At 57.9% G+C, this 10,069-nt stretch overlaps 1 protein-coding gene across 1 annotated transcript; it reads right to left on the bottom strand.

Moving 5' to 3' along the window:
• Positions 1 to 5,652: 5,652 nt before the first annotated feature.
• LMF2 (lipase maturation factor 2) lies at positions 5,653 to 10,063 on the bottom strand. The gene is made up of 14 exons (XM_011985575.1): positions 9,959 to 10,063; positions 9,152 to 9,405; positions 9,020 to 9,048; positions 8,673 to 8,890; positions 8,423 to 8,601; positions 8,047 to 8,188; positions 7,760 to 7,894; positions 7,586 to 7,691; positions 7,414 to 7,510; positions 7,159 to 7,341; positions 6,919 to 7,087; positions 6,713 to 6,824; positions 6,500 to 6,596; positions 5,653 to 6,403 (listed from the first exon to the last, which is right to left on the bottom strand). Exons 1-14 carry the CDS (start codon positions 10,050 to 10,052, stop codon positions 6,095 to 6,097), a joined length of 2,124 nt encoding a protein of 707 aa, XP_011840965.1. The 5' UTR covers positions 10,053 to 10,063; the 3' UTR covers positions 5,653 to 6,094.
• Positions 10,064 to 10,069: the final 6 nt, after the last annotated feature.

Genomic DNA, 10,069 nt, shown 5'->3' with positions numbered 1-10,069 from the left:
AAAAAAAAAAAAAAAAAAAAAAAAACTGTCTGGGTATTTGGGTGTTCTCTCTGCCAGCTCACTGCCCAGCTTGTCCACGACCTTCTCCTCAATACACAAGTCTGCACCTCTGTCCAGTCTCCCACTTAATTCACAGGACAGCTCTAGATCTCTGCTTACCTGCCAGAGACAGTCAGACACCTGGACTGTGGCACCCATCTGTCCAACCTCGCCCAGCTCAGATCACCAACCTCATCGATTTCCTTGCAAAACTTTTGACTTCCGCCTTGGACTTTGGCCCCTTAAAATTTTCTCTCTGCAGATTTAGAACATGACATTGCTTTGTAGATACCATAAGGTTACAGTAAAGGGATAGCTATTCCCTCCCAAATTACATTTTCTCTAGATTGGGCCACTCTTGCCATTTTTAACGTTTATTTATTATTATCATTATTTTGAGACGGAATCTCACTCTGTCACCCGGGCTGGAGTGCAGTGATGTGATCTCAACTCACTGCAAGCTCCGCCTCCCAGGTTCAAGCGATTGTCCTGCTTCAGCCTCCTGAGTAGCTGGGATTACAGGTGTGCACCACGATGCCCGGCTAATTGTTGTATTTTTAGTAGAGACGGGGTTTCACCATGTTGGCCAGGCTGGTCTCAAACTCCTGACCACCCGCCTCAGCCTTCCAAAGTCCTGGGATTATAGGCGTGAGCCACTGTGCCCGGCCTCATTTCTGGTCTCTGTTCCTGCTTTTCCCGCTGGGCGGGCCACATGGCTAGAATCATCTCACCAGCCAGGGCCTCTGCCTGTGGTTTCCGTGCAGCTCTGGAGAGCTGCTCGTCCCATCCAAAGGTGTGCGATCCCCTACAGTCCACAGTTCCCAGTTCTCCCCTCCACATGCCTGGAAGCAGGACACCCCAATCTCATCTCTTTTTTTAAGAAACCAGGTCTTGCTGTTGCCACGCTGGGGTGCAGTGGTGCAATCAGAGCTCATTGCAGCCTTGAACTCCTGACTCAAGTGATCCTCCTGACTCAGACTCCTGAGTAGCTGGGACTACAGGTTCAGGCCACCACATCTGGCTACATTTTAAATTTTTTTTTGTAGAGAGAAGCTCCTGCTATGTTACCCAAGTGGTCTTGAACTCCTGGCCTCAAGTGATCCTTCTGTGGCTTCCCAAAGTGCTAGGATTACAGGAGTGACCGCTGTGCCCGGTCGTCTCACCTTCTTTTGACATGGAGCCCCAGCCTTGGGAGGCAGATACTGAACTGCGTCCACAGTGCCCCCTTCTGGAAATTCTCCACAAGCCAAGGTTTTGGACAGCTCCAGTGCCTGGGGCGATGGCATTTCAGGTGGGAAGTCTCTGCAAAGAGCTGTACCTGTCTTCCTCCCTTCCTAGGTATTAATTCACTTCCAGACACATATTGAGCAGCTACTGTAAGCTATTACAGTGATGGCTCTGCAGACAAAGCTGTAGTGAAGACAGACGCCAACCCCACCCTCACGCAGCCAATCCTATGCTAGTTGGTTCTGTAGAACCACCACTGGGTTTCCAGTTGGTCTGAGTTATCTGGTGAACTCAGACTTTCCCTGTCTTCTGGGCACTCCACAACAATCCAATCACCTGGGGGGGGCCCTGACCTCTGCAAACCTCCGTGGGGTGGTTCCTTGGTTGGCCGCCCTCCGACGGCCCTGCCTCCCTGCCGAGCCCTGGCCACCTGGGATCCTCCTCCCTGGCTCCTGCCTCCTCTCTCATAGGACAATCTCATTTGTTCTAACACATTCATTCTCAAGCCCAGTAGCTACTCTTGAATATCACTTATAGAGGTGTGTTTCCTTGAAGTAAATATTCAAGCATATATGTTATGTAACAGGTAATAATAACTAAAGTAGAAACGTGCATATATCAATCAGCACAAAATAACTAAAAAAACCCTATCTCCAAACTCACTGACTATTGACAAATTCCGGACCTACTTCCCCTTGGTAACTAGACAGAACTTTCTCTTGTGGGTATCATTATGTGATCAAAATTCCAGATCCTCTTATTTATTTTTATTTTCTCTTGAGACGGAGTCTCGCTCTGTTGCCCGGAGTGCAGTGGCACGATCTTGGCTCACTGCAAACTCCACCTCCCAGGTTCAAGCGATTCTCCTGCCTCAGCCTCCCGAGTAGCTGGGCTTACAGGTACACCCACCATGCCTGGCTAATTTTTTTTTTTTTGAGACGGAGTCTCGCTCTGTCGCCCAGGCTGGAGTGCAGTGGCGCGATCTCGGCTCACTGCAAGCTCCGCCTCCCAGGTTCACGCCATTCTCCTGCCTCAGCCTCCGAGTAGCTGGGACCACAGGCGCCCGCCACCACGCCCGACTAGTTTTTTTTTGTATTTTTAGTAGATGTTAGCCAGGATGGTCTCGATCTCCTGACCTCGTGATCCACCCACCTCGGCCTCCCAAAGTGCTGGGATTACAGGCTTGAGCCACCGCGCCCGGCCGCCTGGCTAATTTTTTTGTACTTTTAGTGGAGACAGTGTCTTGCCATGTTGGCCAGGCTGGTCTTGAACTCCTGACCTCAGGTGATTTGCCTGCCTTGGCCTCCCAAAGTGCTGGGATTACAGGCGTGAGCCACCGTGCCTGGCCCAGATTCTCTTTTTAAAATTACGATGGTATCACATAACTATTTCTTCTCAATAGTTGTTATACACGAAGGCAATAGCTCATTCTCCTAATCGACCCCCTACTTAGCTATCACCTCATAAACAGTTTCCAGCTAATGACTGTAATATACAGAGCAGCCACAAATGTCTCTATGCAAATTTTTTTTTTTCTTTTTTAGATGGAGTTTAAAACACTTGTTGCCCAGGCTGGAGTGCAGTGGCACGATGTCAGCTCACTGCAAGCTCCGCCTCCCAGGTTCAAGCCATTCTCCTGCCTCAGCCTCCTGAGTAGCTGGATTACAGGTGCCCACCACGCCCAGCTAATTTTTGTACTTTTAGTAAAGATGGGGTTTCACTGTGTTAGCCAGGATGGTCTTGAAAGTGCTCCGATTACAGGCGTGAGCCACCGCGCCCAGCCTAAAATTTTATTTTTGACAAATGCAAGTGGTTTTATTTATTTATTTATTTTGCATTTTACCAGTGCCAGCCTGTGTGTGTTTCTTCCTGGTGCACAGCCTATGTGGTTCTTTGACCCAATAGTGTCCTAGTCACTGCATCTGTTAGAGACTCAGCTTCTCATCAAATCAGTTCTACGTAGGCTGGGCGCGGTGGCTCACACCTGTAATCCCAGCACTTTGGGAGGATCAGGCGGGTGGATCACTTGAGGTCCGGAGTTCAAGACCAGCCTGGCCAACATGGTGAAACCCCATTTCTACTAAAAATACAAAAATTAGCCAGATGTGGTAGCGCACATCTGTAATCCCACACAAAAACTTGCATACCCAATGTTCACAGCAGCACTACTCACCCAAGAGAGGTGGAAGCCATCCAAGCATCCATCGATACCTGAACGAATAAGGACAGGGAGAATGTGGTCCCTGCGTACACTGGACTGACTCACTCCTAAGGGAACATGGCGCTGATATGTGCTGTGATGTGGATGTGCCTTGAAAACATCATGCTGAGTGAAAGCAGCCAGACACAAAAGGTCCCACGTTACAGGAAATGTCCAGAATAGGTAAATCCACAAAGAAAAAAGGTAGATGAATAGTTGTTTAGGGCTTGGTGGGGAGGGGTCAGAGGGCAACAGCTGAACAGTTTGGGGTTTCTTCCGGAGGAGATGAAAGGTTCTAAAATGGCCTCTGGGCCGGGCGCCGTGGCTCAGGCCTATAATCGCAGCACTTTGGGAGGCCAAAGTGGGTGGATCTCCTGAGGTCAGGAGTTCGAGACCAGCCTGGCCAACATGGTGAAAACCCCCATCTCTACTAAACTACAAAAATTAGCCAGGTGTGGTGGTGCACGCCTGTAATCACAGCTACTTGTGAGGCTGAGGCAGGAGAATCGCTTGAACCCAGGAGGTGGAGGTTGCAGTGAGCTGAGATTGTGCCACAGCCCTCCAGCCTGGGCAACAGTGAGACTGTGTCTCTAAATAAATAAATAAATAAAATGAACTCTGGTGATGGATGTGCAACTCTGTGAATATACTGAAAGCCACTGAGTTGTGCACTTGAAATGGGTGAATTGTATAGCATGTGACTTACCAAGAAAGCTGTTACAGAAAACAAAAACACAGAAGACATTCATAAAGTGAGCTTAAAAGCTTAGGAACATCAGGTCGGACGCACGCCAGTGAGCCAAGATTGTGCCACTGCACTCCAGCCTGGGCGACAGAGCGAGACTCCGTCTCAAAAAAAAAAAAAAGCTTAGGAACATCAGCCTGGGCAACACGGGGAGTGTGTGTGGTGGTGGGAGCCTGAGGCAGGAGGATCATTTGAGCTCAGGAGTCTGAGGCTGCAGTGAGCCACAACTGCACCACTGCTCCAGCCTGGGCAACAGAGTGAGAGAGACCCTGTCCAGAAAACAAAGAAGCCTAGGAACAGGTTTTTGAGTTTTAAACAGATTACCTTTTTTTTTTTGAGACGGAGTCTCACTCTGTTGTCTAGGCTGAAGTGCAGTGGCACGATCTCGGCTCCCCGCAACCTCCGCTTCCCAGGTTCAAGCAATTCTCCTGCTTCAGCCTGTGAAGTAGCTGGCATTACAGGCACCCGCCACCACACGCGGCTAATTTTTGTATTTTTAGTAGAAATCAGGTTTCACCATGTTGGCCAGGCTGGTCTCGAACTCTGACCTCAGGTGATCTACTCCCCCTCAGCCTCTCAAAGAGTTGGGATTACAGGCATGAGCCACCGTGCATGGCCTATTACTAAGCCAAGGCTGACTTCTCGATTGTTTATTCCATGTATAGGAGCCCCTGAAGGCATCTGAGAGTTCACGCCACCAGCTGAGCCCCTGAAGGCATCTGAGAGTTCACGCCACCGGCTGTGTTTGAGCATGGAGCTCTGTCTGGGTGGGCCAGATGGAGGTCAGCGACGTGAGGGAGCTGGGTATAGTGGGAGCTGCCCAGGGGTCTGGCGGGAGAGCAGGAGATGGGGGCTGTACCAAGGACGGGCCAGAGGCAGAGGAAGCTGTGCTGTGAGTTTCCAGGGTGGGCAGTGACCTCCAACTGATAACCTGACCCCAAACGGAAACCTGGACGGTGCCCTGACTGCTTTCTCTGCTGCTGTCTTCTTCCTAGGATCGAGGTTGGGGGCGTCAGATGCACCTTCCCTCCTCCGTCCCAACCCAGGGCCTCCAGCTCCCCTCCCCCTGGCTTCACTCTGCAGAGGAGCCTCTATTAACTCGCCCACCTCACCTCTCCTTCACCCCCTGCCCACTCTGGCCCTTCCATCCTTTCCTGAGGCCAGGAAATGTGAGCAGGAGGGGAGGGACCAGCTCCACCACCAGCCTTGGAGTGTGGAGCTGACAGGTCCACTGGGCTGTGCCAGGCCTGAGGCTCCTTTGTGGTCCGGCAATGGACAACGCCAAGCCAGGCCTCCTTACAGAGAATGCCAAGGATGGGGCAGGAGGGTGCCTGGGGGGCCACGCCGTGGGGGAGCCTGACGGTGCTCTGGACGCCCACTGCCCGGAGTAGGGGAGACACTCCCATCCTCAGGCCTCCCGTGAAAGCAGCACCAGGCACACAGCCAAGCACAAAAGACGCCTTTATTGGTGCCCAGATCTAAAGGGCAGGATGGGCTGGTGTGAAGATGACGTGGAAGATGACGGTGCTTCCCCTCTTTCCCTGAGAGTCAGTCTCTTCCCCTCCGGCATGGGGCCTGGGGTGGGGGTTCCAGACTCAGACCCCCACAGCGCAGGGCAGGGGAAGGGTCTTGAGCTGGGTGGTGTTTCCCTCCTGGGCCAATCACAGAGGCAACAGTGGGAGTCCTGGGGAGGGGCGTGGCTGGCGTGGGGGTGGGGCCTGGAGCCCTCAATGCAGCACCCTGCAAACCCCAGGGGCAGCCCCCCAACCTGTGCCTGGCCCTGCAGGGTCAGCTAAGGCACAGTGGCTGGGTCCTGTCCTGCCGGAGGCCAGAGCAGTCCCAGGGACCCAACCCTCTCAGGATGCGTGGCCCGGAGAACACAGCTACTTCTTTCGCCGGGCGGTCCGCGAACTACTGGTACAGGGGTTGGGGGCTGGGGTGGCCTGTTCGGAGGCAGCTCCAGAGTCTTTATGGGGGGCTGGCCTGCGCTTCTCCCCGCTGGCTGGTGCCAGGGGGGAGGACCGGAGAGACCAGGGTGCTAGCAGGGCCTGCACAACTCTGACAGCCCCTATGGCCACAAGGAGCCCCCAGAGCAGGGCGGGGGCCTCCAGAGGAGACAGCTGAGTGCGAGTCCAGTGGAGGGCCTGGGCCAGAGTGCTGTTGGCACTGCGGGCCCGGGGTGGGCTCTTGTCCTGTGGGAGGGAGATTGGGGAAGTGCTTACTGGGTTCACCCCAGGAGGCTAGGGTCACCCCTGCCACCTCCCCTAAGCTGGCTGATACCCCCTTACCTGCAGCCCAAACTGCCTGAGCAGTGTCTCCAGCGTCGGGTCTCCCAGGGACACGGGTGGGAAGAACTCCTCCACCCACTGGCGCCGCCACCACTGGCTGCAGCGGGACCTGATGTTCAGAGCCTGGCGGCACCTCGGGCTCCACACCCCGCCCGGTGCCCGGCCTTACCCCTGCTCCCCGAGCTCCACACCCCACCCGGTGCCCGGCCTTACCCTTGCTCTCCAGGCTGGGAGAACCAGTACTTGTAGCGCTGGGCTCGGACATAGGTGGGCGGCTGCTTGTGGAAGGGATACCTGGCCACTTGACTCTGGATGAGGCGGATCACTGCAGCGAGAGGGGTCAGTGTGGCTCCCGCAGTACCCTCCCCGCCCCCTCTTGTCTCCCTCTCCACCCTGCCCCTCTCCACCCCGCTTCGCACCTGGCTCCTTGCCCTGCAGCAGGCGCAAGACCAGGCTTGTGAACCACGGGCTGTGCGTGTGCGGGCCCAGGGCTGCAAACCACATTTGCCAATCCAGGCGTGGTTGGTGGGGCACCACAACTGGGGGAGGCCGGCTCAGGTTCCCAGGCTTGTACATGAACTCGATCTCCTGCCAGGCAGGCCGAAGTCAGCTGGGCCAGCTGACCTGGGCCCCACCCTGCCCACCCTGTGAGGACTCACCGTCCAGTGGTGGCCATCGTAGCTGCCCTCCAGCACCACCTCAGGCCGCCCACCAAGCCCGGTCATGCGGCGGAAGAGGCCGTAGGAGTTGGCCAGCTGCAGGTGCTCCACGGCGCCAAACAGGCGGTGGGCCCCAGTCCAGAGGCGCCCGTGGGTCCCGGGCTCCACGTAGGAGTACGGCACCTGGAGGCAGGTGGGCGGTTCTCAGGGCTGTCCTGCCCCCGGCCTGCCCCCCAGCCCTGCAGTGCTACCCACCAGGCTGATCAAGAACAAGGCCACAGTCGCAGTGCTCACAAGGGACAGTTTGACTGCAGCACTGAACTTCCGTAGCCAGCCCCGCACCTGGGTCCACCTGTGGGCAGGGACCCAAGGTCGTCATGGCGGCCCTGCACACCTGTGCCCCCTCCCCGCTTCCTGGGCCATGTACCTCCAGAGGGCACTCAGCAGCTCCCAGGCCAGGGAGGCCACACCCAGCCACACGGTGGGCAGCGTCAGTGTCTTTAGCCACTGAGAGAACTGGTGGAAGGTGAAAGCTGGCGGAGAAGGGGGGTGTGAGGACTGGTCCGCCCCTGCCCTCTGGCCCCCCCAAGTCGGCACTCACTGGTTCTGGAGTGGATGGTGTGCTGCTGCCAGTCAACCTCCAGGCCAAAGTAGTGCACAGTGCCATAGGCCAGAAGCCCGTAGACGGCTAGTTCCAGCAGCAGCGACAGTGTGGCCAGCAGGGCCTTGGGCCAGGCTGTGGGGCAGGACAGTCATGGGTCAGCAGAGGGTCCCTAGCCAGGGTGCTGGGGTGCAGTTAGAGTGGGAGTCCTGTGGGGGTGTTGGAGGGGAGAACCCCCGGGAGGGCAGGGGGCTAGCGACAGCGAACCCAGGACGAGTGACACGCACAGGTGGTCGTCTTCTTGCGGCTGCCGTGGCCAGGCTCAGCAGCCAGGTGCTGGTCGTCTAGCAGCGCAGTGGTGAGCACCAGCGTCATCAGGTTGAAGAAGTTGTAGTTGCCAGTGATGATAATCAGGACCTGCAGCAGCACCTGGGGGCGGCCCACTCTCAATGCTCCCGGAGACGGACGCCCGACCCTGTGATGCAGCCCTACCTAGTAGGCCCCCACCTCCATCCTGCGGGGCGCATCCCTCTGCTACAAGGCCTTCCCAACAGCGGTTGCCACCTGTCCCCGGGAGCCACCCTGTCCCCAACAGGGCACGCTGAGCAGCGCTGAAGGCCGAGCCTTGTCTGCCTCTCTCTGACAGCTGCAGCTCTCACCTACCTGCGAGTAGAAGGCAACCAAACGCAGGCGTCGAATGGGGGCGAAGAACAGGGGCGGCACGGCGATCTCGATTAGGAAGGTGGCCACCACGCTGAGCTTGTGCAGCCAGACAGGCAGGTGGTGTGCGAACCAGGCGGCGGGCGTGGGCAGGCACTGGGTCTCGTAGTGGTAGGTGAGGGCTGCAGGCGAGAGCAGGAGTCAGGGCTGGCAGAGCCCGCAGACCACCCCAGGTCCAGGAAGGGCCCCTCACCAGTGAGCCCCCACCACGCGGGGCAGCGACTGGTCAGCTTGACCACGCCTGAGGCGAACATGAGGCGGAACAGCAGCCAGCGCACCAGCCAGAAGGGGAGGTCTTCATGGGGCAGGGCCCCTGCCCGCCCGCCCTGGGGGGCCTGCTTGCGGTGGGAGGCTGGCCTCAGCGGGGCCACCAGCACGGCCAGGAAGCCAGTCTCTAGCAGCAGGGAGTCCCTATGGGGACAGAAAATAGCACCAAGAGCTCCTCCCGACACAGCTGCTCCCCTGGGAGGGTCCTCCCAGGAGAGGCCCTACCCCACCCCCACCCAGCCTCCCGCAGCCCCAGGTCCAGCGGTCACTCACCACTGGAAATAAAGGAACACCTGGCCCACCTGCAGAGAGAGGGGCCGTCAGGGAGCAAGTGTGTCTGTGGACTCAGGTAAGGCAGAGGCAGGGGTAGGGGTGGACTGAGCTGGTCACAGGGGTCCCACTTGCCTGGCAGGCCGAAAGGTAGGCAGCCCAAAGTAGCAGGTAGACGACGGGGTGACGCAGTGGGCTCAGCAGCAGGGCCCCCAGGGCCAGTAGTGCGCCCAGCAGGCTCAGCAGCTCCAGGCCCTGGGCCGTGTCCAGCCCCAGTCTCGGCGCTTCCCATAGCAGCGTCGGGGTCTCCCACAGTTGCTGCCAGCGGCCCTTGCCCTGCGGCCGCAGCGTCTTCCTTGCAGGTAGGATGCCCTCGGGGCCATACAGGCCTGTGGGAGGGCACGTCAGGGCCAGGCCCTGGACAGCCCTTGCAGACTAGACTACCTCTGAGTCAGGGCCTGCAGACCCCCCAACCTAGGTCAGAGCACGCGGATACCTCCATCCCTAGGTCAGGGTCCGCGGTCCCTCCAGAGCCCGTCCCCCAGGTCAGCACCTGTCAAAACCCCGTCCCAGGGCTAGAGGCCTGCTCAACTAGCGGGGTCAGGGCCTCCACCCAGCACAGCCCACTGCCCTCTTTCAGGTCTCAGCCCGACTTCCTACCCGCCCCACCAGGTCCGGGAGGAAGCCGCTCTCCCACCTCTCTCAGAGTTCTGTCCCCCACCCCAGGTCAGAGTCCAGAGCCTCACAGCAAACGGATCACCGCACCGATTCCTACCCCCACAGCGGCCTGCAGGACACGAACCTCCGCCCCCTACCCGCTCTGGCCACGCCAAGGCCTGGCCCTCACTCCCAACCCCAGACTGCGTGAATGCCGGGCGCAGAGAAAAGAGGACACAGGGTCCCGCGCCGAGGCTGGGGGTGTTCCACCCTGGGTGCCTTCACCTGGGATCTGCGTGTAGAGGGACGCGAAGGCGAACATGAAGACGGCCGCCACGCCCTGGAGGAAGAGCCGCCGCGGGAGCCGGGAGCCCGCCATGTCCGCTACGCGGCCCG

Source organism: Mandrillus leucophaeus, unplaced genomic scaffold (assembly GCF_000951045.1).
Source record: "Mandrillus leucophaeus isolate KB7577 unplaced genomic scaffold, Mleu.le_1.0 Scaffold288, whole genome shotgun sequence".
In the NCBI taxonomy this organism is placed as follows: Eukaryota; Metazoa; Chordata; class Mammalia; order Primates; family Cercopithecidae; genus Mandrillus; species Mandrillus leucophaeus.
Note: the sequence above shows the minus strand (reverse complement) of the source record. Positions and strands in the feature narration are given on the sequence as shown.